The sequence below is a fragment of the Papio anubis genome, chromosome 1 (genome assembly GCF_008728515.1).
Source record: "Papio anubis isolate 15944 chromosome 1, Panubis1.0, whole genome shotgun sequence".
NCBI lineage: Eukaryota > Metazoa > Chordata > Mammalia > Primates > Cercopithecidae > Papio > Papio anubis.
In genome coordinates, this window is record NC_044976.1 from 149,415,861 (window position 1) to 149,442,542 (window position 26,682).

At 46.9% G+C, this 26,682-nt stretch overlaps 1 protein-coding gene across 8 annotated transcripts in view; it reads left to right on the plus strand.

Moving 5' to 3' along the window:
• Positions 1-1,908: 1,908 nt before the first annotated feature.
• PACC1 (proton activated chloride channel 1) overlaps positions 1,909-26,682 on the plus strand; it is a 44,330-nt gene continuing 19,556 nt past the window's right edge. For 3 of the 8 annotated variants that reach the window (XM_021933359.1, XM_003918786.3, XM_009199024.2), the window contains exons 1-4: positions 1,909-2,107; positions 6,320-6,416; positions 23,228-23,437; positions 24,911-25,062. In XM_021933359.1, coding sequence (XP_021789051.1) covers positions 2,072-2,107; positions 6,320-6,416; positions 23,228-23,437; positions 24,911-25,062 — 495 coding nt within the window. In that variant the 5' untranslated portion in view covers positions 1,909-2,071. Of the gene's footprint in view, positions 2,108-2,267; positions 2,949-4,921; positions 5,681-5,864; positions 6,059-6,319; positions 6,417-23,227; positions 23,438-24,910; positions 25,063-26,682 lie in introns of those variants that run through there. The other 5 variants (XM_021933357.2, XM_021933358.2, XM_009199025.4 and 2 more) reach the window with 5 other exon arrangements.

Here is a 26,682-nt window from a genome sequence, read left to right on the forward strand (position 1 = left end):
AGTATCTAGTGCCACATGACTTTTGGTTACAAGGAAGTGGGTCAAAATACAGCCTGATTAATGCTTAATTATAACTCTATTTCTCTGCAGAATTCATGTTAACCCTGTGAGGAGGGCTTCAAAGTGAGGTAGGAGCAGGCTGGGAGTGTGTGGTGTCCTGGAAGCCAGGGAGGAACATGTATCAAGGAGGAGGGAGGATTAACCAAGTCCACTGTGGCTGATAAATCAAGAAAGAGGAGAATGGGAAAATGGCCATCTGATGTGACAACACTGAGGTCACTTGTGACCTTGACAAGCACTGTTCCAGTAGAGTGGAGGGGAGTAAAGCCTGACTGGTGTGTGCTCATGAAGGAATGGGAGAGAGGACCTGGGGGAAGCAATGACAGAACACTATTTACATTTTTATGGTCTGTCTCTTCACACTTGCGTGAAAGAGCCACAAAAGCCAGGACCCAAGGGTATCTTATCCATTTCTGTATCCCAGTGCCCAGCACATTGTATTTGTTAAGCCATATTTTATAGTTTATTAACCAGTATCTCCTTCAAATGTGGGAGCCCATAATCTTCCAGTTTGGTCACACCAACAAAGACTAGAGAGGAATGATAGGGTTGGAATAGAATTCTCTGGTTCCTTCCAGCTCTAATATTCTATGATTGTGTGAACTTGTTCTATCAAGTACCATTATAATTAATAGAGTAAAGAATTTAATTAGTGGTCTGCTGTTGTTAATTTGTTTGGTAAGCAACTGTTAAATGAAATGACTGGAATCAGTGTTCCATTCATAAATTCAACAAACATTTGTCGAGTGCCTACAATGTGTCAGGCACTATATATATTGTCCCATATAACAGATGTAAGAGCAGAAGGCCTGGGATGGGGTGAGTGGTCAGGAGAGGTGATGGGGACCTCCCACTGCTAATTCTGCAGGAGGTCCAGGGTTCTTTGATGTGGCTGGTGCTAGTCTGCTTATCACTGAGGAGAGAAGAGGCTCCCAGTGGCCTGAGTGGGGGGGTTACCAAGCTGCAGCTGCAAGGGACACAGAGCAGCATTCACCAAGGCACAACAAGCAGCCTCTATCTGCTTCACGACTGAGGAGCTGAGGGCCCCCACACAACAGCTGTTTCAGGCAGTGGGAGGAGAGGAAGATGTGGTCTTCAGGTCCACCCTGCCACAGGACCAACACCAGATTTTACGCCACATCTAGGGCTTGAGGCTTCTTCTGTGGCTGAACAGCGTGTTTGGGCTTTCTCTGCACGATCCTTTCTTTCTGCTTTCATAGGCCTTGTCAGGCAGAGCAGGGTTTAGCAGTTGCATTCTAAGGCGAGGAGAGGAGGGCTCAGAGCATTGCATGACCTAAGAGGGTCAGAGCCAGGACAAGAACCTAGGGGTACTCCTGGCCCTGGAATAACGGAGAGAACATGGGCTCCGCAGTCTACCCCTGGATGAAATACTCTTCATTTGATTACCGCCCCACCAGCATCCTTTCTGAAACAAAGTACCTCAGTATCCTCATTTGTAAAATAGGGAGAAAAATGTCCTCCTTACAGGGTTCCTTGCAGAATCAAGGGCATAATGTGAGTGAGAGCGCTTTGTAACTAACATACAAAGTGCTCTCCAGACATTTGTTACGGTTTTAAACCGCCAGGCAAAGCTTCCTCTTGCAGTTACAGATTAGGGGCTCCTATTCATCTGACTTTGTTCCACTTTCCACTCCTCTCCTCCGTCCCTCCCCTTCCAACAAAGAGAGGAAGTGAGAGACGCAGAGGCACGCGTCTAAGGACCAGTTTAGCTGGCCCAGGGTCACATGCAAGATTTGCAGCCCCACGGGGTGAGAGCCAGTGTGAGGGGCGCCTCCGTCCAGAACTACATTTCCCATCAACCCTTTCGCGGCTCCCGGGCGGCAGCGACCAGGAGCATGCGCCGAGTACCGCCACGCCTGGTCTCCGGGACACCCCTCCGGACCGGTTTCGCCTAGCTGTGCCGGTAGGTCCCGGTGCAGCGGCCGCAGTGCTGCCTCCCGGCGCCGCGGGCTGTGGCGGTCTCAGGTGTGCCGAAGCTCTGGTCTGTGCCATGATCCGGCAGGAGCGCTCCACATCCTACCAGGAGGTACGAGGTTGTGAGAGACGGAAGGGAAGTTTGAGGCGGAGGAGCAGGGTCCCGGGGGTCTGGGCGGATGCGGGTCGGGGTTGTAGGGGCTGCGCGGCAGAGGGCTCTTCCGAGGGACGGGCGGGTGCGTCGAGGGAGGGCTCCGGGGGTGCAGAGGAGCGGCCCAGGGGCAGGAAGGAAGCGGGGCGGCGGAGCGGGCGCCCAGCCTCCTCCATATGCTGCGGGTCTCGTGGCCGAAGTCTAGAGTAGGGTCCCCGGCGCCGCGACCCGTAACCAGCAGGTGAATGATTGAAGCTACCTGAGGCCCAGCCTTCCGCGCTCCGGGGCGGAGCGGCAGCCCGGTGGCCCCGAGAAACCCGGCGTTCTTTGCAACAAGTGGAGCGCCCGCGCCCTCCTCCTAGCGAGAGCTGATGCGCGGTCGGCGTCGTCGGCATCCTCCTCCTCCAAACCTAAGGCCTCGCGGTCCCCGCGGCTGGTGACAGGATTGATTACCTGTTTTTTGGTGACCGCCTAACTTTGAAAAAGTGCCTTCATGGACTTTGCTGGTTCTCGCTCTTCTTCGTCTCTCCCTCCAGCCTCACCTCCTCCCACCACTTTATCACTTTCCAGTTCTTTGTCTCTACCCTGTCCTGCGCTGCAGGCTGTGCGTCCAGCGCTTCCTCCAGGCAAGCCCTGCCTCCTGACTTCTCCAGCTATGTTAGCGAAACTGCCCTCCTCCTCCTCCTCCTCCACTTCTCGGGCCCCAAACCTTGGTCATCTTTGGCACCCGTCCTCTTCTGTGCCCCTCCACCGTGCCCCCTCAGTGGCCAAGGTCAGGCAGTTCCAGATCGGTCCTCCTCCAGTTTGTGTCCTTGTGTTTGCTGTAACCTCTGAGTGTGATACTGTGTTACCATCGCTCCCTTCAGTCTCTTATACTCTCCAGATTTACCTTGAGGCCCTGCCTTGACCTCGGAGCATTCCTTTTTTCTCAGACCTGACGCTGCCCTTCGTCTGCCCAGAAGAGTCCAGACTTCTCAGCAAGCTCCCAAAGCTCTGTACAGCACAGCAGCCATGTCTCCCATTACCTTTGCCACCTCCTTACCCACCTAGGGTCTGGCCACAGTGGAAACTCAGTTTTAAAATGTGCTGCTGCCTCTGTGCATGCACTCCATTTCTTCGTCAACCCTCCGCCAAGCTCCATTCGGTAAAATGCCCCCAGAAGTCAAGGGCTACCGCAAGTTCCATGTGCTTCATAGGGGTCCACTTTCCAGACCCGTCTGGCATTTCTGTCTGTCCTTCTCATATGAACCTGCTGCCTTCAGTCTTAGTCAATAGTTACTGCTGTACATATCTCCCTTTGTAAAAGACTGTGATTCACAGAAGGGCTCTGTGGACTATATAAAGCAGGTGACTTAGCCCTACAGTGGAGGGAGAAGCCAAGTTGAAGGTAGATAAGATCTACCTAAGGCTTGCCATTTTTTAGTGTAGGATCTTGGCTGGAACCTGGCCTTGGACAAATTTCTATATTTCTCCTCCCATCCCCTTTATTCCATCTGTTTTCTTTGTCTGAAAGGAGTCTGAGGGATTTTAGCCAGTGCTGTGGATTCCATGGCCCCTAGATTCTGTACCCTGAACAGCGGGGGAATCCTGGGGAAAGAGATGTGTCTGAAAGTTTTTAGGTTTATAGGGTGTGGAGCACAGTGGATAAATTAGGGATTTCAAGTCAGAAAGCCCATGTTGGTGTCCTGGCTGTGCCTCTTGCCATTTGTGTGTCTTTTATTGAGTCACATAATTTTCTGAGCCTCAGTTTCTTTGTCTGAAAGATGAAGATAATAAAAGTCCCTACGTCCCAGGGTTGTTTGGGGATTAGATAAGTTGGTGTGGAAAGTGCTTGGCTCAGTGTCTGGCAGATAGTGACCCCACAGTGAATGATAGCTCTTGTTAACAGCGTGTGGGCAGCTCCCGCGTCTAGGGTGCTTTGGGGGTCCTGGCTTAGCAGGAACATGTGCCTCACTGTCCACACATAGCCGGCCTAGCAGGGCTTATAAAATGTTTATTAAAATATAGTCACTTATCCCGCTTGCAGGGCCAAGGCCCAGGGTAGACACAGTTTCTCTTTGGAGGCATTTTCAAGGTGGAAGGCACTGGAAGGGTGCCCTCCCCTTGCCTTCTTCAGAGGCCTGTTCTGTGGTGCCTGTCTCTCCCTTCTTCAGAGAAAGGGGCCACCCAGAGAATGGCCGGCATCTTTCTTGCCTGAACCGTTCTGTGAGTGTACCTAGCTCTGAGTAGGTTTATTTGCTGAGAGGGGATTTTTCCCTGGGGAGGGTGGGATATACTGAGAATTTGGCCAGGGGCAGACAAGGATGCAGGCTCATTATGGCTACGGGTAGTCAAGAAGGGAACTCAGTGGGAGTGTGTTAGCACCTGGGTCAGGGTCGACCTGGGTGAGGCTTGGATCAGAGAACTTTGAGACTTCCCAGGACTAACATCCTCCTCTCCGTTTGGCCAGTGAGACCTCTGGGACCCCTTTATTTGTGCTCCCACTGGTGGCTTATATCTCTTGGTGCCTTCACCAGCTTCCCTGCCCTTTCCCACTGGTTGCTCTTCTTTTCTTTCTTTTTTTTGAGATGGGGTTTCACTCTTGCCACCCAGGCCGGAGTGCAATGGCGTAATCTTGGCTCGCTGCAACCTCCGCCTTCTGGGTTCAAGAGATTCTCCTGCTTCAGCCTCCCAAGTAGCTGGGACTACAGGTGTGTGCTATCATGCCCAGCTAATTTATATATTTTTAGTAGAGATGGGGTTTCACCATGTTGACCAGGCTGGTCTCGAACTCCTGACCTAGGCGATCCGCCCACTTCGGCCTCCCAAAGTGCTGGAATTACAGGAATGAGCCAACATGTCAGGCCCTGCACCTGGCCTTTTCTTTTGTGCTTGGAGTGCTTTAAATTGGAGATTTTGCCTGATTCTAAGGGGCAGGAATGGAGTCGTGGAGAGGGAGATAGAAGAATAGATCCATAAGAGCTGTTTTTCACTTGTCTCTTGGAGGTGAGTTTTTAATGAAAATGTCTTGAACCCTTAAACACTAATGCTGTGAACCTGAGAAAATGCTTGGGAAAACTGTCCCCTCTTCCTCCCAATTCAGGGATGGCTTCTCTTCTAAGCTCTGGTCTTGACCTCTCTTGCCCTCCTCCTTAATCCTACAGAGACTTGTTGATTATCATGGTATCCTTTCCGTCCTTCTACCCTTCTCAGTGGCATAATTGTCGCCATTTGACAGGTGAGACCACTGATGAAGTGAGGTTGAGATTGCTGGCTACCAGGCTGCTGATTGTAATTAGCACCTGTCCCTGTGATGGACTGCCTGCCTGTCCTTCCTGCTGTGTGTTGCCATTTGCAGCCCAAGTCGGTGGACTTCAGCCAGAGTGCCACAGAGAGCTCTGACACCACCTTCACTGTTCCCTCTTTTCTCTCAGCAGACTCTAAGCCGCATTTCCTCTTCCTTTGGGAAGTGGTTAAGACCATGGGCTTTGGAACTAGACCAACTTGGATTTGACTCCTGGCTATATCTTTCCCTTTATGGCCATGAGAAATATTGTGAGTTGAATTGTGCTTCCTTAAAAAAGATATGTTGAAGTCCTGACCCCAGGTACCTCAGATTGTGACCTTGTTTGGAAATGAGGTCATTGCAGGTGTAATTAGTGAAGATGAGGTCATACAGGAGTAGGATGGGCCCCTAATCCAACATGACTGGTGTCCTTAAAGATGATGACCATGTGAAGACACAGAGAGAGCACACCTTGTAAAGATGGCAACGGAGAGTGGAGATTGGATGCCTCTACATGCCAACAAACGCCAAGGATTGCTGGTTGTCACCAGAAGCCAGGAGAGAGGCATGGAACAGATTCCCGCACCACTTGCAGAAGGAGCCAACCCTGCCGACACCTTGATTCCAGACTTCTAGCCTCCAGAACTGTGAGAGAAGACATTTCTGCTGTTTTCAGCTGTTTGGTTTGTGGTACTTGGCTACAGTAGTCCTAGGAACATAGAGGGCAGAAAGTTTCTTGAGCTTTCTGAGCTTCAGTGTCCTCATCTGTAAAATTGCTGTAACGCATTCTACATCATGTGGTTTTTGGTGACGATAAGTGAGAAGCAACTTCTGCTTTCTTATTCTAGTCTAGAAAAGCAAGGCTGACATAGCTGACCCGTCTTTGCTCTCTTTGCTTCTCCCTTTAGCTGAGTGAGGAGTTGGACCAGGTGGTTGAGAACTCAGAGCTGGCAGACGAGCGGGACAAGGAGACGGTCAAAGTCCAAGGTCCGGGTGTCTTACCAGGTGAGTGGGTTTGGTGCTTTGCTGTGCTGTTGCTGCAGCCAGATGCCCCAGTCCAGGCACCTTGCCAACTGTGGGAGAGGAGGACCCCCCTTCCCTGCACCCTGGTGTCAGATCTCAAGTATTGCCCTAGTTTTAAAGCCATACATATTTAACCAGCCTTGGAACAGAGGCTATGTCTAGGCTGGTATCTGCTCTTAACTCCAATTTGAGCCACTTCCTGAGGCCAGGTCATTGCATACAATGGCAAATGCTTTGGATCGCTGCTCTTCTGTTCCTCTTTCCCTGGAAGCTGCTAGCAGGTGAGCCTCTAATATCCAGGTCAAAGAAGATCTAATAGGCACCCCCTTTCAAATACAAGGCCTATCCAGTAATGCTGCTCAGTTGGGTAAGCAGGGTCCCATCAGTCAGTTGGCATCTTATGGAGCCCTATGGCAATGTTTGAGACTGCTGACTACTTCTTCCTCCCGGATACACGCGACTGCCTTAGCCTCTGTGATGCAACACTTCTCAGGCCACTCCTTCCAGGCTCCATTGCGGTCACTCTCCAGCTCTTGGGCATGGAATGTTGGTTGCAGGCCCCTTTCTTTCAGTCTCATAGGCAGTTCCACCCAGGCCTGCTCCCCTGCTTCAGCTACTGCTTGCTCACACATGACTACCATATTTACATCTCCAGCCCAGAGATTACCTACAAACTCCAAATTTATAAATCTTGTATTTCCAACTGCCCATGTGATAGTTCTGCTTGGATCTCTCAAAGCTTCCCTCAACTCCACATGTCCAAAATTGACTTCATGATCTTCTCAGTCCCAGCTTGGTCCTCTTCCAGTATTTCCTGTTTGCAGGAATGGTACTACCACTTACGCAGCTGAACTTCAGAGCAGCTCTCCATTCCTTCCTTCCCCTCATCCCCTTTTTCTCTGGCCCTCAGTCATGCTGATCTTTTTTTATTTTAGGCCTCATTCCCTCTCACCATAGGGCCTTTTTGTTGTTTTATTTCTCTGCCTGGAATTCACTTTCCTTCATCACATAGTTAATGCCTAATCATTCTTCAGCTTTCAGCTCACTCATTTTTTTCTACAGAGCCTTCTCTAACCTTCTGGCCAGATTACCTCCCACCCTCCAGCACTGTCTCATAGTCCACACGCCTCTCCTTTCCAGCTATTGCTGTTGGAATGGTGTGTTTGTTTGTCTGACTAATGTCTGTCTGTTCTACTACAGTAGTCCCCGACTGTTTGGCACCAGGGACCGGTCTGTGGAAGACAATTTTTCCACAGATGGAAGTTGGGGGATGGTTTCAGGATGAAACTGTTCCTCAGATTATCAGCCATAGTTAGATTTTCATAAGGAGGGTACAACCTAGATCCCTTGTATGTGCAGTTCACCATAGGGTTTGCACTCCTATGAGAATCTAATGCTGCAGCTGATCTGACAGGAGGTGGAGCTCAGGCGGTAATCCTCACTCACTGCTCACCTGCTACGGTATTGGCCCAGTTCCTAACAGGCCATAGACCCATATTGGTCTGTGGCCTGGGATTTCACTAGAATGAAACTCCCTGAGGGCAGAGACCAGTCTGTTTGGCTCACCACCCTAGCCTTGACCACACCATAAAGATTTGTTGAGTGAATGAATGAAGCCCCAGCCTGACTTCAGCTTCTTGGGTGGATCCCATCTGTTTGTGGGAGAGGGGAACAAGACAGGAACTAATGTGATTCTGCCTGCTCCTTAGAGAAGACTGCATGGAAGGGACTGGGCATGGTGGCTCATGCCTGTAATCCCAGCACTTTGGGAGGCTGAGGCAGGTGGATCACCTGAGGTCAGGAGTTCGAGACCAGCTTGGCCAACATGGTGAAACCCTGTCTCTACTAAAAAATACAAAAATTAGCCAGGTGTGGTGGCACGTGTCTGTAATCTCAGCTACTCGGGAGGCTGAGGCAGGAGAATCGCTTGAACCCAGGAGGCAGAGGTTGCAGTGAGACAAGATCATGCCACTGCACTCTAGCCTGGGTGACAAGAGTGAGACTCTCCCCAAAAAAAGAAAAACAACAACAAAAAACTGCCTGGAAGGAAGGAAGCTGGAAGGGCAGCTAACACTTCCTGACTGCTTCCCCTGTGCCAGGATCTGTCCTACCCCATTGCCCCATTTAATTCTCACATCAACCCTGTGAGGTGGTTATCCTCCTTTTACAGATGAGGCCCCCAACCTTAGGGAGGTTGAGTAAAGCATGGGGAGGTCATATAGCTGGTAAACACAGACTGAATCAAACTCTGCCCGACCCAGTGGTGTTTTCTTTTTTTTTGAAACAGAGTCTCACTCTGTCACCTAGGCTGGAGTGCAGTGGCACAATCTCGGCTCACTGCGACCTCTGCTTCCCAGGTTCAAGTGATTCTCCTGCCTCAGCCTCCCGACTAGCTGGGACTGCAGGCGCGTGCCATCACACCCGGCTACTTTTTTATTTTTAGTAGAGATGGGGTTTCACCATGTTGGCCAGGCTGGTCTCGAACTCCTTATCTCAGGTGATCTGCCCATCTCGGCCTCCCAAAGTGCTGGGATTACAGGTGTGAGCCACTGCACCTAGCCTACATCAGTGGCTTATAAAAACTATTTTAAGTGGTGGTAATCCCAAAACTTTGGGAGGCCAAGATGGGAGGATCTCTTGAGGCCAGGAGTTTGAGACCAGCCTTAGCAACAAAATGAGATCCTGCCTCCACCAAACAGACAAAAACCAAAATCACTCAAACAAAACAATATTTTAAGCATTCTTTTATTAAAGCCCAATATGTAAAAGATAGTGGCGTGGCTAACCCTGCCTCTGACATGAGGCATTTCCTCTAAAGCCCTAAGGCTCCCGGGAGAATAACTTGAAAGACCTGTATATTAGTTTTCCATTGTTTCTATAACAAATTACCACAAACTTAGTGACTTAAAGAAGCACAGATTTATTATCTTACAGTTCTGGAGGTCAGGAGTCCAAAATGGGTCTCACTGGGCTAAAATTAAGCTGTCTTGGCAGGCCTGAATTCCATTCTAGGGGCTTGAGGAGAGAACCTGGTCTTTGCCTTTTCTAGCTTCTGGAGGCCTCCTGCATTCCTTGGCTTGTGGCCCCTTCCTGCAGCTTCAAAACCAGCAGTGGCTGGTCGAATCTTTCTCACATCACTTCACTTTGAAGCTGACTTTCCTGCCTCCTTTTCCCATGTTTAAAGGGCCTTTGTGAACACATCGGACCCACCCAGGTAACCCAGGATAATCTCCCTGCTTTAAAGTCAGCTGATTAACAACCTTAGTCCCATTTGCTGCCTTAATTCCCCTTTTCCATGCAACTTGACATATTTACAGGTTCTAAGGATTAACACTTGGACATCTTTGGGAGCCTATATTCTGCCTACCACACCATGCACTACCCTGTTGCCCCCAACCAGAAGTGCATAGATGGAGGTAGGAGGAAGAAGAGGAGGGGGGCCAGACTTGGAAAGATGAGGCTCGCCTTTGTGTTTCCTTTCATAGAGAAGTGCCCAGGTAAATCAGGAGGTGGCCCTAATGACCTTGGACCTTAGCAGCCTCTCTTTTGCCTCAGATTCCTGAGGCTGCAAAGCCGGGGGTCAATCAGAATAGGAAGCCAGGCCTCAGGCAGAGCAAATTTTGGGAATCATTTTCATGATTATTAAGTAAGTCTGTTATGTTGACCTGTGACTAGCGATCTTGGATATTACAACTGTAAATGTTTGGGAAGTTCAACTGGCAAAGAGCATTCCCACTTGCTTTGGGGGAACCAGATGGGCTAGGCTCATCTCCTTTCTAAATCACGGAAGATCCAGATCTCAGGAGTCTATTTGGCTGGGTCAGTAGTGAGTTGGCTCAAATTTGATGGACTGATACAAAACTCTCAGAGCTCATTTCTTGCCTCTGAGTCTTTTTTTTTTTTTTTTTTTTGAGACAGTCTCGCTGTGTCAACCAGGCTACAATGCAGTGGCATGATCTTGGCTCACTGCACCCACCACCTCCTGAGTTCAAGCATTCCTTATGCCTCAGCGTCTCGAGTAGCTGGGTTATAGGCACTTGCAATCATTCCTGGCTAATTTTTGTATTTTTAGTAGAAACGGGGTTTTGCCATGTTGGCCAGGCTGGTCTCAAACTCCTGACCTCAAGTGATCCGCCCTCTTCAGCTTCCCAAAGTGCCAGGATTACAGGCGTGAGCCACCATGCTCGGCCCCTTTGAGTCTTCTTCTAATAATAATAATAATAATAATAATAATAATAATAATAATGGTAACGATAGTAGTTGCCATTTTGAGAGTGCTTTCATGTACTAGGCCTGTGTAGGGCTTTTTTTTTTTGAGATGGTACCTTGCTTTGTGGGCTGGGCTACCGTGCAGTGGTGTGATCATGGCTCATTTCAGCCTCCCAAGTAGTTGGGACTGTAGGTGTGTGCCACCATGCCTGGCTAATTTTTAAATTTTTTTTTAGAGACAGGGTCATTCAGTGTTGCCCAGGCTGGTCTCAAACTCCTGGGCTCAAGTGATCCTCCTACCTTGACCTCGCAAAGTGCTGAAATCACAGGTGTGAGCCACCGCTTCGAGCCTGTAGGACTTTTTATATACACTTTATCCTGTAATCTTCACGGCCACTCTGTGAGGTGAATGGTTAGTCCTAGTTTATAGATGAGGAACCCAAGGCACAGACGTTAAGGAACATGCTCAGAGCTCATAAGTGGCAGGGCTCAAATCTGCACTCAGGGCTACCTCCGAAGGTGTCTTGACTCTGGCTCAGTTGTTCCTAGATGAGAGCTTTCCTGCTCCAAATTCTCCCCTCCCTGTAGCAGATCACTTCAGGACTGCTTCACTTGTTATGCCAAGTGCTAACACCACAAAGAGGGTGAGTAAGTTCCTCCAGGAGCTCAGACACATAGAGACAGAAGGCCAGTTACCAAAGGAAGAACTTTTCCCTCCTTCTGAGCCTTCCTTGACTTCCCTGATGAGGTCCCTTTCTCCCTGTGATATGCTTTCCTTTGTAACAGTTAACACAGTTGATAGGTCACATTTATTGAGTTTAATTATTCAGTTAATTGTTATCCACCCCTTGGCAGTGCCCCACAAGTTCTGTGAGGCACACAGATTTTGTCTTCTCCTCCTTTACTGTTACTACAGTGCCTAGTGTGGAGTGTAGTGGTAGTGTGGAAGTATGACTCCGTAGAACTCAGACGTCTATGGAGTATGAGTACTGTAGGTACTCAGTACTTATTTGTCCTATGGGGGAGAGCAGTGGGGATTTAGAGCAGGACAGCATCTCATCTAGGAGCAAGTGAGCCAACTGGAATGAATGAATGAGGGCCAAAGAAATGGTAGAGTCAGATGCTTCAGAATGAATGAAGTGGCCTGGCCCTGTGGCTCACATGTGAAGGGGCTCACGCTGTGGCTCATCCTAGCACTTTGGGAGGCCAAAGCGAGCAGAACACCTGAGATCAGGAGTTCGAGACCGGCCTGGCCAATGTGGCGAAACTACGTCTCTACTAAAAATACCAAAAAAACTAGCCGGGCATGGTGGCGGGTGCCTGTAATCCCAGCTACTCGGGGGGCTGAGGCAGAAGAATTGCTTGAAGCCGGGAAGTCAGAGGTTGCAGTGAGCCGAGATTGTGCCATTGCACTCCAGCCTGGGTGATAGAGCAAGACTCCATCTCAAAAAATAAAAATACAAAAATTAGCCAGGAATGATGCACGCCTGTGGTCCCAGCTACTTGGGGGGAAAAAAAAAGGAAGGAAGGCTGGCTGGTTTGTGAAGGTGGGATTACTCTGAAGGAAAGGTAACACGTAGGTGAAAAAGAAGAGACTGGCTAGGGAAGGGAGATTACATGAGCAACTGTATAGAGATGGGAATAAAATAGGACATGTTGGAGATCATGAATAACACGGTGTGGTTGGGGCAGAGGGCTGGTGAGCGAAGTAGAGGGAGGTGAGGTAGGAAAGAGACTTGGTCAGATTGTGGAGGGGTCTGAGTGTCAGGGTCTGTACATTATCTAGTAGGGAGCAGGGGGTATTTAAAAGGATTGGAACAGGACAGTAAGAGGAGTAAAGTGGGGATTCAGGAGATGAATGTGGCTGGATTAAGGCAAAGGGAGACAACCATGCTGCGGCAAAGGCTGATGTGAGAGGCTGCTTTGCTGTAGCGGAGGGGGAGAAGGAAAAATCAAAGAGCATTCTTAATTTGGAAGCCAGGCGGATGGGAGAATGATACTGCATAGAGATGAAGCCTAGAGAGGCAAATGGCTCAGAAAAGAAGATGGCCAGGTGTGGTGGCACGCCTGTAATCCGAGCACTTTGGGAGGCTGAGATGGGTGAATCATTTGAGGCCAGGAATTCAAGACCAGCCTGGGCAATATGGCAAAACCCCGTCTCTACAAAAAACACAAAAATTAGCCGGGCATGATGGCATGCACCTATAATCCCAGCTAATTGGGAGGCTGAGGTGGGAGAATCGCTTGAGCCCAGGAGGCAGAGGTTGCAGTGAGCTGAGATTGTACTGCTGCACATCAGCCTGGGCAACAGAGTGAGATCCTGTCTCAAAAAAAAAGCCTATCTGTTGTTGGCATACAGTCAGTTGAAGTCGAGATGGCCCAGAGGCAATGACAGATGCAGGATGGACAGGAGAGAAGGGAGGGCTGGAGTTGTGCAACCTGGAGAAATCCCATGGGGGCAGGGTCACAGGAACAGATGGAAAATGAGCAGGGGGGCTATGAAGACTGAGCCTCACAAACATCCCCATTTGGGGGACAAAAGAGGAGCTGGGGCTGGAAAAGGAATTGAATGGAGGGCCTGGAGGTAGGAGCTGCAAGAAAGGAGGACAGTGCAGCAGAGGTTCAAGTTAAGCACCCAAACATGCGGGGTTGTAAATCAGTTTTATTCCCTGGAATACATAATTCCATACCAAAATGCACTAAAAGCTTTAGTCTATTCATTTCCTGTCTATCAACTGAATCAGAACCAATTAGTATTCTGTTCAAAGGGAGAAATGCATCAGACATGCTAATAGAATAAGCACTTTCTTACATCAGAGATGTAATCAAACTGAGGAAAACCCTCGGTTAATTAGTCATTACAATCAGTTCTCCATGAAAACAACTGTATATAATGGGATAGACAAAAAATTCATACATTGGACCTTATCAAAATGAAAACCTTAGCTGGGCATGGTGGATCACGCCTGTAATTCCAGCACTTTGGGAGGTCGAGGCGGGTGGATCACCAGAGGGCAGGATTTTGAGACCAGCCTGACCAACATAGTGAAACTCTGCCTCTGCTAAAAATACAAAGTCAGCCAGGTGTGGTGGCCCATGCCCATAATTCCAGCTACTCAGAAGGCTGAGGCAGGAGAATTGCTTGAATCTAGGAGGCGGAGGTTCTAGTGAGCTGAGCTTGTGCTGTTGCACTCCAGCCTGGGTGACAGAGTGAGACTCCATTCCCCTCCCCCACAAAAGAAGACCTTTTGTGTATCAAAGGACACTATCAAGAAAGTGAAAAGACAGCCCACAGAATGGGAAAAAGTATTTGCAAATCGTATATCTGATAAGGGACTGATACTTAGAATATGTAAAGAACGCCTACAATTCAACAATAGAGACAAATAAAACTCAGTTTAAAAACGGGCAAAGAATCTGAATAGACATTTCTCCAGAGAAGATATACAAATGACTGGGAAGCACATGAAATAATGCCAACATCATTAGTCATCAGGGAAATGCAGCTCTAAATCACGATGAGATACCACTTCACACCCACTAGGATGGTTATAATTTTTAAAAATGGATAATAAGTTTTGGCAAGGATATAGAGAGATTGGAACCCCCATACGTTGCTGGTGGGAATGTAAAGTGGTGCAGCTGCTGTGGAAAATAGTCTGGCAGTTCCTCAAAAGGTTAACTACAGAGTTACCATATGGGCCAGCAATTCCACTCCTAGGTGTATATTCATGAGAAATGAAAACTTACGTCTACATGAAAACTTAAATCTCCCCAAAACGTGTACCTGAATGTTCATAGAAGCTTTATTTGTAATAGCCAAAAAGTGAAATAAGCCAAATGACTATCAGCTGATGAATGGATAAGTAAAATGGTACATTCACACAATAGAATATTATTTGGCAATAAAAGAATGAGGAACTGGCTGGGCGCGGTGGCTCACACCTGTAATCCCAGCACTTTGGGAGGCTGAGGTGGGTGGATCACTTGAGATCAGGAGTTCAAGACCAGCCTGGCCAACATGGTGAAACCCCGTCTCTACCAAAAATATGAAAAATTAGCCAGATGTGGTGGTGTGTACCTGTAATCCCAGTTACTCAGGAGGCTGAGGCAGGAGAATCACTGGAACCCAGAAGGTAGAGGTTGCAGTGAGCCAAGATGGTGCCACTGCACTCCAGTCTGGGTGACAGAGGGAGACTCCGTCTCAAAAAAAAAGAAAAAAAAAAAAAAAAGAGAATGAGGAACTGATGCATGCTGTAACTTGGATGAATTTTTTTTTTGAGACAAGATTCTTTGTTGCCCAGGCTGGAGGGCAGTGGTGCCATCTCGGCTCATTGCAACCTCTGCCTCCTGGGTTCAAGTGATTCTCCTGCCGCAGCCTCCCAAGTGGCTGGGATTACAGGCATGTGCCACCATGACCAGCTAATTTTTGTATTTTTAGTAGAGACGGGGTTTTGCCATGTTGGCCAGGCTGGTCTTGAACTCCTGACCTCAGGTGATCCTCCCACCTCAGCTTCTCAAAGTGTTGGGATTACAGGCGTGAGCCACCACGCCTGGCTGTATCTTGAAAACATTATATTAAGTGAGAGAAGTCAGATACAGCCACATATATGATGCCCTTTATGTGAAATGTCCAGAACAGGCAAATCCATAGGGACAGAAATTAAATTAGTGGTTGCCAGGAAAGAGGAAGTAACCACTCTCAGGTATGGAGTTTCTTTTTGGGTAATTAAAATTTTCTGTAATTAGATAGTGGTGGTGGTTATACATCTTGTGAATATACTAAAAACTGCTGAATATATTTACTTTAAAAGGGTAAATTGTATGGTATGTAAATTATATCTAAAAAAGAAGAAACAAAATTGACCACACTAAACAACAGAAAAAAAAGGTAGGCAAAAAATTCAGAATGCCTCTTAGCTCAGTGCTCCCTGCAAGGTGGAGTTTCACAGGATTACAGCAGAGAGCCAAGCCCCTTTCCTCTGAATAGAGGTTCCATGATATTTTCAAGAACTGAATTGCCCATCACAGATCCCCTTAGTGGATAAACTTGCATTCTGGGACAAGTTCGGGGTTTTTGAAGGAATTCTGTCATGGGTTTTACAAAGCACATAAACTACCTTTCCCTGGGACATCTTGTGCATTATTTTTGTCTTCCTACTACCCTGAGTTTGCATTCATTTAAAGGATGTGTACTTTTAAAGCACATTCATCCAGTTTGCCACAAAAAGCCAGTGTTCAGTTTTCTCACTACAGAGTGCGTGGGACATTTTATCAAATAACCAGCACCTTTTTTTTTTTTTTTTTTATGATAAAGTATAATGGTGTCTAGTTTTAGAATTGGAGTGTTACTTATAGCAAGTGTGGAGGATAAGTAAATAGTTTTACAGTTTTTATTTAGATCACACTCCTATTTGTGGATCAAGAAGAGCCCTGTAAAGAAGCTAAACTTGGCTTCTGTGAGTAAAACAGAAGAGAAGACTTTTGGTCAGTGTTCCCATGAGAGTAATTTGTTCCAAGTACCTCTACCAGATGAGTTGCAGTGATGGAATTGGCATGTGACCTTTTTGTTTTATTCCTATTTTTAGAATTTTCAAGGACATGTAGGGAGAACTTCATCTCTTTCCCTAACCAAGGCCATCATGAAGGCAAAACATTTCAAATCATGTTTATCTGGCTTAATGCAGAGTGGATACACCTGTCCACAAATGCCAGTTATTGTTCCTTTTTATTATATTGTTCAGCCTGGATGTAGTATAGAGTTTGTCTTAGAAGTTTTCTGGGCCAGGCGCCGTGACTCACCCCTGTAATCCCAGCAATTTGGGAGGCTGAGGCAGGCAGATCACCTGAGGTCAGGAGTTCGAGACCAGCCTGGCTAACATGGTGAAACCCTGTTTCTACTAAAAATACAAAAAATTAGTTGGATGGGGTGGTGCATACCTGTAATCCCAGCTACTCGGGAGGCTGAGGCAGGAGAATCGCTGGAACCCAGGAGGCGGAGGTTGCAGTGAGCCGAGATTGCACCATTGCATTCCAGCTTGGGCAACAAGAGTGAAACTCCATCTCAAAAAAAAAAGAAAAAAACAAAAAAAGCAAAAAAAAAGTTTTCCAGGTCAGGTACAGTGGCTCGTGCCTGTAATCCTGGCATTTTAAGAGGCTGAGGTGGGTAAATTGCTTGAGTGCAGGAGTTCTAGACCAGCCTGGGTGACATGATGAAACCCCATCTCTACAATAAATACAAAAATTAGCTGGGTATGGTGGCACGTACCTGTAGTCCCAGCGACTCAGGAGGCTGAGATGGGAGGATTGATTGAGCCTGGGAGGTGGAGGTTGCAGTGAACCAAAATCATGCCATTGTACTCCAGCCTGAGTGACAGAGCCAGACCCCACTTGAGTCCAGGAGTTCAAGGCTGCAGTGAGCTATGATCATACCAGTGCACTCCAGCCTGAGTGACAGAGTGAGACCTTGTCTCTTAAAAAAAAAGAGAAAAAGTATTTCAGACTTCTCTACTTGTTACGAAGTTATATTATTTCAATTACATCTTTTATTATTGATGACTGTAATTTTAAATATTATTGCTCACAGTTGTGTAGGGAAAGAGCATTGGGCTAGGAGCCAGGACTCTAAGACTCTCTCATTCTGATTGTGCCAGTTACTGGCTGTGGGATCTGGATTGTTGTACAAAGAGTAGAGTTGGGCCAGATGGCCTTTTAGGTCCCTATCAACTCTTAAAAATTAGATTCAGATGTTATGCAACAAATCAGTCACTTCAGAGTTCCTTCAGTTTTATCTTGTGATCTTTTCAAACCCCGTTAGAATGTAGTCGGCTGGTACTCATTGCCACTGCAGTTATGAGCAGCTCATGACAGTGGATGTATTTTCACCCACCAGGTTTTGAAGGATACCCATGGTCCCATTTGGACCGTGGGAGTTGGTTGTACCTTCCAAGCTAAATAGCTATGGGTGGGTTCCTGTGCATAGATCCTGTGGCCCTGCAGCCCAGCTACAGCTGACTGCTCAGGGGTCAGCACCCAACAAAGGGAGGCCATCTATGGGCTGGGCGTGAAGGAGGTCAGTGTCTTGTGAGGTATCTGGTGGAACACCCTATACAGGATACTCTCTGGGGGAGAATTTGAATGCAAGACTCATGGAGAAGGACTTAGTAAAGTGGAGCAGGGTCATGAGAGAAACATGTAAAGAAGGCAGAGAGCAAAGGCATGAAGGAGCAGAAACTGACCAGTGTCTATTAGCAATAGGTAGAGGCAAAAGTGAAATCAAACACAAAAGAAGCTGAGATGAGAAAGAATTGCTTTAATTCCTTTTGGACAACTAGAGCTGCTGTGGACCTTGGTGGCTTAGCTCTCAGCTATCCATTGGGTTTCCTGGGCTCTCACTTATCCTTGTACCTGTAGGGTAAATCTCCACTGCCCACAGTAACTTATTCCTTAAAACCTAAAGGGGCCTCACAGACGGTTCTGGAAATTGGCATTCCTGTGTAAAGTAAAAACTTTCTAAAGTATTTTGCCAAAAAACAGCAAGGAACATTCATTGGTTTATAGTTTTACATGCTTGATTGCACTAATATTCTCTGACGGATTGAGTTAGCATGGCAAGACTTAGTTCATCTATTATTTGGGTTATTTATTCATTTGACAAACATGGAAACATTACATGCCTACTATGTGAAGGACGCTACATTCTGCCCTGCCTCCGTTTTATTTTCAGCGTATATCTTTTCAGATTTATTTTTCAAAAGAGATTATAGTTCTATGATCTTTATTTTTGCTATTTTCATAATTGGGCACTTCATTGTTTGAAGGGTAGAGGGTACATTCTGTTTCTTTGGTACCAATAATTGTTACCATTGAGCAGGCCCTATGTAATGCATTTTGCAACATTCTCTCATTTACTTCTCTCAAAAATCCTGTAAAATGGAAATGATAAAAATGTAAGGCTTTAAGAGCACTGAGTAACTTGTCTAGGATCATGGAGTAGTTAGTAGCAAAGCTGCAGCTGGAGCTCAAAACTCTGACTCTAAAGCTCATGCTCTTAACCACTGCACAGTATATCTGCTCTTTCAGTCAGAAAATAAATGAATAATGGAAACCAAATTATTTCTTCCTTAAAATTCTCCTTGTGGTTTAGGTGCAGAACTAACATGACCCCCTCCACAGAGTCTTTGCTGATAACTGCCCCTCTCCCTGTGCTTCCCGTTCTTCCTCCAGTTGAAGGAAACCTAATGTTTTATACCCTTACATCTTTCTGAATTCTGTAGCACTTTGGATCAGAGACCATCAGTCCTTCATTTGGTATCTCCCTGAAGCACCTAGTACAAAATCTTGCATGTAGAGTTGGTGCTTGATCTTGTATAAGTAAAGAATGAATTATTTCCTTGTCTTTAGCAATCCAGGAGGCTTGGATAGTTCTGTGCTGCGCCTGCTTTTGCGCTTTAAATAAAGTAAAATGAAATAGTTATGAGCAGATACTCTTTTGTGTCTTTGTATTTGAAATCTGCTATCAAAGCATATGGTTGGGTTTTGTTGTTAATCCAGACTGACAGTCTCTGCTTTTTAATTGGATGGTTTAGTCCATTTACATTTGATGTAATTATTGATATGGCTGGATTTGACTACCATTTTGCTGTTTTCTATTTGTCTTGCTGGGGTTTTTTGTTTGTTTCTCTGTTTTTTCTTTATTGCAAGTTATAAACCTTACAATATTGTTGAGTAATTTCTGCTGTAGGCAGTCTTAACCTTTTTTTAAGTACCTTTTTGTTTTACTCACTTATTTAACATTTTCAGTGCTCTTTACATCTGAGAGTTACCATCTAAGTGTCAATTCCTTTTAGCTTTCAGAATTTTTGTTAGCATGCATTGTAGTGCAGGTCTGCTAGTGATGAATTCTTTCAGCCATTGTGTTTCAAAATATCTTTATTTCATCTTCATTTTTGAACTTTTGCTGGTTAGAGAATTATACTGGTAGACGAAAAATTTTTTTTCTTTCAGCATTTGAAGATGTTCCGTTGTCTTCTGGCCTCCATTATTTCTGTTCAGAAATTGGTTGTAGTTAGTATCAGTGCACTATATGTAATATATATCTATGTGTATATATATATATATATTTTTTTCCCTCACTGCCTTCAAGATTTTTCTCTTTTCTTTACATTAGCAGTTTGACTATGATTTGCCTCGCAATTTTTTTTTTTTTTTTTTTTTTAAGTTATCCTGGTTGGCATTTATTGAGCTTCTTGGATCTGTAAGTTGATGTCTTTCTACAGTTTTGGGCCATTGTTTTTTTCAGATTTTTTTTTTTTTTTAGATGGAGTTTTGCTCTTGTTTCCCAGGCTGGAGTGCAATGGCGTGATCTCAACTCACTGCAACCTCTGCCTTCCGAGTTCAAGTGATTCTCCTGCCTCAGCCTCCCAAGTAGCTGGGATTACAGGTGCATGCCACCATGCCCAGCTAATTTTTGTATTTGTAGTAGAGACAGGGTTTCACCACGTTGGCCAGGATGATTTCGATCTCTTGACCTTGTGATCCACCTGCGTTAGCCTCCCACAGTGCTGGGATTACAGGTGTGAGCCACCGTGCCTGGCCTCAGATATTTTTTGTGACCTATTTTCTGTCTCCAGTTACATGTCATTACACTGCTAGATACTGTGACAATTTCTGGGCTCCATTTGTTTTTGTTTTTTTTTTTTTCTTTCAATATTTTCTTCAGATTGGATAGTTTCTGTTGATTTAACTTCAAGTTCACTGACTCTTTTTCTGCCATCTTTTGCTATTAAAATATACAGTGAACTTTTTACTTCATTTATTTCTTGTCAGATCTGGAATTTCCATCTTTTTTTTAAAATTTAATGAAACATTTTTACAGTGGTTAGATACACATAATGTAAAACTCATCGTCTTACCCATTAAAATGTATAGCTCAGTGATACTAAGCACATTCATATTGCTGTGCAACCATCACCACCATCCATCTCCACAAAGCTTTTTCATCCTGCAAAACTGAAATTCTGTATATTTGGCTGTTGTTATTAGTTTCTGTTTCTCTATTGATCTTGTCTTTATTCCTTATTCAGATATTTTCCTTTAAGTGCCATAAAGTTCCTCTCTGCTAAATTGCATCACTGGGTTATCTTGGTGTTGGTTTCTATAGATTGCTTTTTTCTTGAATACGGGTCACATTTTCTTGTTTCTTAGCATGACTAGTGATTTTTGATTGAACACTGGACATTATGAATGATGTAGAGATTCTAGATTCTGTTATGATCTTCAGAAGGGTATTTTTTTTCCTTGGCATATAGTTAGTATGGCAAGATTTAAGCTCAGCTCTAAACTCCTATCTCCACTGCATTAGCCGTAGTTGAAATCTCCATGCAGTTCTTTCAATTTCCAGTTGTTACTTTGTGCTGGCCCCCTTGGGTTCTCCAGCCAAGGATCTGAACATATATTTAGTTGCCAATTTGGGAGTTTCACCCCCTATGTGGCTCCCTCCCTTTCAAGGTTTTGTCTGAACTTTCTGGCTGCCCTTCCAGCCCTGAACTTTGTCCCTGTCACTCTGAACCATGCCTTATAGGGATTGGCATGTATTCTTAGGCAAAAAGCTACAGGTGTATAAATCTCACCAAGTACAGTTCTCTTTCAAGGGTAGCCTCTCTTTCAATTTTTACCTGCTTTTGATCATTCTCTAAGTGCCTTCAAATAATTTAAAATATGTTGTCCAAAGTTTATAATTGTTTTCTGTGGAAGGGTGATGTGACACTGCTACTCTGTCACTGTTGGAAGCCAGATGCCAAGCAGATACCTTTTGGGGCCTATGTTCAGATGCTTCCCTTGTTCTCAGCCTTGTGCAAACCTGGGCTGTGGAGGAAATAGGGCTTCTTCTCAGGGAGCTCCATTTTCAGCTGAGGAGCAGAGAGGGCACAGGGAACCCTGTGGGAGTATCTTAGTCAGCTCGGACTGCTGTAACAAAATGCCACAGATGAGTAGCATAAACAATAGAAATTTATTTCTCACAGTTCTGGAAGCGAGAAGTCCAATATCAAGGTGCCAGCAGGGTTGATTTCTGGTGAGGCCTCTCTCTTTGGCTTGCAGACAGCTGCCTTCTCATTGTGTCCTCACTTGAACTTTTTTCCTGTGTGCTTGTGCTCCTAGTGTCTCCTCCTCTTATAAGGATTCTGGTCCTGTTGGATCAGGCCTCATCCTTATGGCCACATTTAACCTTAATTATATCCATGAAGGCCCTGTCTCTAAATATAGTCACACTGAGGGTTAGGGCTTCAACCTGAATTTGAGGGTGGGGGATACAGTTTTGCCCATAACAGAGATTAATCTAGCTTCTAGTCTCAGGATTTTGTGAGGGAGGTAGGGGAGACAGAGTTGTGTTGTACCAATGGCATCAGGACGTGTTTAAACAGTCACCATGTAAATGCAGAATGTTCCAGGCATAGCATGAAGGGCTAAGGATTCAGTTATGGGTAAGACTGGCCCCATCCCTGCCCTCATGGAACTCACAGCCTAGGGGGAGAAAAAGATGTATAGACATGACATTGCAGAGTGATGAAGTAGGGGACATTCAGGAAGAGGTGCCCAAATAAAGGTTAGGGGTCAGGAGAGGCTTTTTCAAGAAAATGTCTTTCTTTTTTTTTTTTTTTTTTTTTTGAGACAGAGTTTCGCTCTCGTTGCCCAGGCTAGAGTGCAATGGCACGATCTTGGCTCACTGCAAACTCCGCCTCCTGAGTTCAAGCGATTCTACTGCCTCAGCCTCTTGAGTAGCTGGGATTACAGGCATGTGCCACCATGCTCAGCTAATTTTGTATTTTTAGTAGAGACGGGGTTTCACCGTGTTGGTCAGGTTGGTCTCGAACTCCTGACCTCAGGTGATCCGCCCGCCTCGGCCTCCAAAGTGTTGGGATTACAGGCGTGAGCCACTGCGCCTGGCCTATAAAATGTCTTTCTAAATTAAAATGCTTCCATGGAAGGATAGTGACTCTGTCACTGTTGGAAGCCACATGCCAAGCAAAAAGCTTTCGGGGCTTAGGATGAGTGAGGCGTCAGCTGTGGAAGAAAAGAAAATCAAGCAGAGGGAATGGTAAATGTGAGAGGCTCCCGGGTTGAGCAGGGCACGCCAGAAGAACAGAAAGTCGATGAGGAGAGGTGGAGCGGGGAGAATTGGGGAAGTGGAGTGGTGAGGGATAAGGCCAGAGGGGTAGGCTGTTGGATTGTAACTGCCTATCCCTCTAGAGAGTAAACTCCTTTTTTCTGTTCTGTTTTTTTTTTGCTTGTTCTTTTAAAATTTTTATTTTTTTTTATCTTTTATCTTTTTTCTTTTGAGAGTAAACTCCTTAAAGACAATGAATAAGTCTCCTTCAGCTTGGTGTCCTCTGCCTGGCGGAGAAGCTGTGTAGTAAATGTTTACAGGTGCCCTTTGTTAGGATTTGTGGGGTGAGGTGGAAAGGTTGGGCGTGCAGGTGACCTCACCTCCTTGGTGAGGTAGGCAAGGGCCTGGAGGTTGCTGACCATCTCTGGCTGTACCTTGTCCCTGTGTCCTGGGTCACGTGGTGTTTTGTTGTTGTCAGGCCTGGACAGCGAGTCTGCCTCCAGCAGCATCCGCTTCAGCAAGGCCTGCCTGAAGAACGTCTTCTCGGTCCTGCTCATCTTCATCTACCTGCTGCTCATGGCTGTGGCCGTCTTCCTGGTCTACCAGACCATCACAGACTTTCGTGAGAAACTCAAGCACCCTGTCATGTCTGTGTCTTACAAGGAAGTGGATCGCTATGATGCCCCAGGTAGAGCCTGCCCCTGGGCCAGGCATCAGGGCCCCAGATCTAGGGTGTCGGCTGGCAGATACTCCCTGAGCTGCCATTGTATTTGTGGCACTATGGGCAGGGCAGAGGAGTCCAACCAAGCATAGTCTAGGTATAGCGTCTACACCCAAAGAGCTGCTATTGGGAGTGTGGTACGTGCTGAGGAGAGAAATGAACAGAGCCTAGAGTAGCTATTGCAGGCTACTAGAGGGGTCAGGGAAAGCTTGGCAGAGAGGTAGAATTTGAGCTGGGCCTTGAAAAGCACATAGATGGGAAGAGAATGTCTTTGGGATGGGGATCAGCAGAGCGAAGGGGTGTCTAGGGAGGCAGAGGGCTTCTCTGGAGAGGATGAGACTAACTTGGCTGGGGCCAGAGGGCAGGGATGAGGAGAAGCAGGAGTCAAGGCTGGACTGTGGGGTGGGGAGGGTGATAGGGGAGGTGAGACCATTCAAGGTAGACAGGAACCCTGCCTGGAGAGGGACTCCCAGGCCACACTGGGTATACCTGTCCCACTGGGGTGTCTGGTCCCTGAGTGGGAGTCTGCTCTGCTACAGAGCAGGCTGTCTGCTCTGGGGTACAGGCTGGCACTGGATGCTCTGGGGGCTGTAGAGTAAATGAGGAGGCATGAGCTGTGTGACTTTGGCCCTGTCTACCCAGTGTGTGCTACCTGCTCTGTCCACAGATGCCCCTGAGTGACCTGCGGGAGGGCCTGCTCACATGGCAGAGTCAGAGTCCAGGTGCCCTCTCTCTGGGGCTTCCTGCCAGCCTCCAGCAGAGTCAGTTGTGCTGGTCATGGCTCCTCTGCCCATCTCTTCCTGTCTTGTGTTTGTCCCTCTTCTCTGTGTGTCTGCTTGAGTCTTCTTTATCTGTAGGTTTTACTTTCTCTGTCTGGTCTCTTAGTCTCTCTGAAGTCTGTCTCTGATACCGTGTGCTGCCGTCTTAGCATTGCTGCCCTTGAGGCTGGACAGCTACTGTCCGTAGAGGTGCCTGGGCTGGGAAGAGGGAGGGACTCTTGGGATGTGACTCGCACACTTGGGGCTCCCAGTCTAAGAGACAAAATGAGTTCTGAGGAATTCCACAGCTTAGAGCCTCCCAGCGATTCTGCAGGTGGGTGTTGGCCCAGAGGGATGGCACAGCGGGGCTGAGTCAAGAGACACTCCCTCGGAGGGTGTGGAGCGAGGCTCTGAGGGGGACTGGGTTTTGATGTGGGCATCAGGGTGGCTGGATCCCAGGTTGGCCAGGGGCTTACTGAGGAGGGGCTTGTGCCCTCTGCTAGAGCGGGGCTTTCTGATGCCAGGGGATGTGGCTCCTCACCCTCTGAAACCCTTTTCTTCTCCCTTCCCTGCAGTCATCCAGGAAGTCCAGAACACAGGTTGTTGGTAGATGTGAGATGATTTCAGGGATGTGGTCAGGACTGTGATTTCTGACACTTGCTTTTCCTGTTTGTGCCTCCAGGTATTGCCCTGTATCCCGGTCAGGCCCAGTTGCTCAGCTGTAAGCACCATTATGAGGTCATTCCTCCTCTGACAAGCCCTGGCCAGCCGGGTGACATGAATTGTACCACCCAGAGGATCAACTACACGGACCCCTTCTCCAATCAGACTGTGGTAATTCCGGTCTGCCTGAGCTGGGTCTGGGCAGCTGCTCTGTTAGCCCCACACTCCTTCTTCCACTCACTCAGTGTGGGGCCTCGGTCCCCAAGCAGACATGCGGCTGTGCCACGTGGACACTTGGCTGTGGTTGGCTCGTTTGCATTCAGGGAGGACAGTGAGGCCTCCAGCCTTTGCTGAGTAATGCTCAGGGATTCCTGACAGTGCGGTGAGACCCTGTCCCCGATGGAAGAATGACAGGGCTAAAGGGTGGGGCTGGTGTGATATAGCGAAGTGGGTCCCATACCTGACCGCTTGACAGAATTGCCAGGATACTTTTTGAAAATACAAATTTTCAGGTTCCATGTGAAGCCAACCGAATTATAATTCCTTAGGTGGGGCCTGGGAATCCGTAGTTTGAAATAAATATGCCAGCGTAAAGGAGTGCTGGTCTGGGGACAACGACTCCTGGGCCCTGGGCTGGCCGTATTGTCATATACAACAGCACGGCTGGGAAGGATGACTAAGGGATGGGGTTCGGAGTGCCCTGGAGGAGTGGCACTGCACAGGGTTTCAAAGGCAGGGTAGCCGTTTTTGATTTACATCTCATTTCCTTGCTTCAGAAAGGATTGAAAGGGGCTACAATAAAGTTTTCCAGATGAAATTGGGAAGGAAAGGTTTTCTAGGCAGAGGAAATTGCACCATGACCTAAAGGGAAGAGACGACATGTTGTGCTTGCGCCTCTGGGCACAACTGCAGTTGGTGGGGAGATGTTTCATAGGGTCAGGAGCGCTAGAAGACTAATGGGTGATGAAGCTGTGGACAGAGTAATGGCCAGATGAGAAAAGAACATGCATCGTGCTGTAGAGCCTCACTTGCTCCCTTGGGTAACAGGGAACTGTTAGTGGGTTTTAAGATGAAAGAATCGCACTAATATTTTTTCGTTAGTATGTGTACGCTAGGCCCCCTCCTAAAATTCTGCTGAAATGATTCTGTAAGGAACGAGCTAAAACGGACTAGAACATCAATAATAGCTTTGCACATAAAGAAAGGATATCACCAGTGGACCAGACATTTTGAGGAACTGGTATAAAGTATGAAAAAGAGCTTGGGCCAGATTGGTGGAGCAAAGAAATTAGAGAAAACCCTAACCCAAAAGAGATGCAGGAGAGACCTGCTGGAGAGGTACAAGCTTTCCTGCCAAACCCCCAGCTTGGAATCAGCGCTGTTAGAAAGCAGGGTAGTCATTACTGGACTGCCTGTTGGCTGGGCCAGACACACCCTATACCCTCCCCAGGTATGCAGAGCCGCTGGGGATGGTTGCTTCTGGGTAAAAGACCCTGGAACCATTCTCTACAGAAGCTAAGGGAAGATTCTTTGCTTAGGCATAGGAAACAGAGCAGACTTCTACAATGGAAAAGGAGAGAGAACTAAAGGAAAGGACTCTTCCCAGAGTAAAACACACTGGAATACTCAGTGTGCTTCCACAGAGCATACTTAGTTTTCCCATGCAAGGGAGAGGCCTATTAGAGAAACAGAAATTTACTACTTTGGAAGAAATCAAAACCCAGACCTATACTAGTCAACCTAATCCTTCATTCATAAATAAGAATGGAGAATTAATGGTCACTAGACATT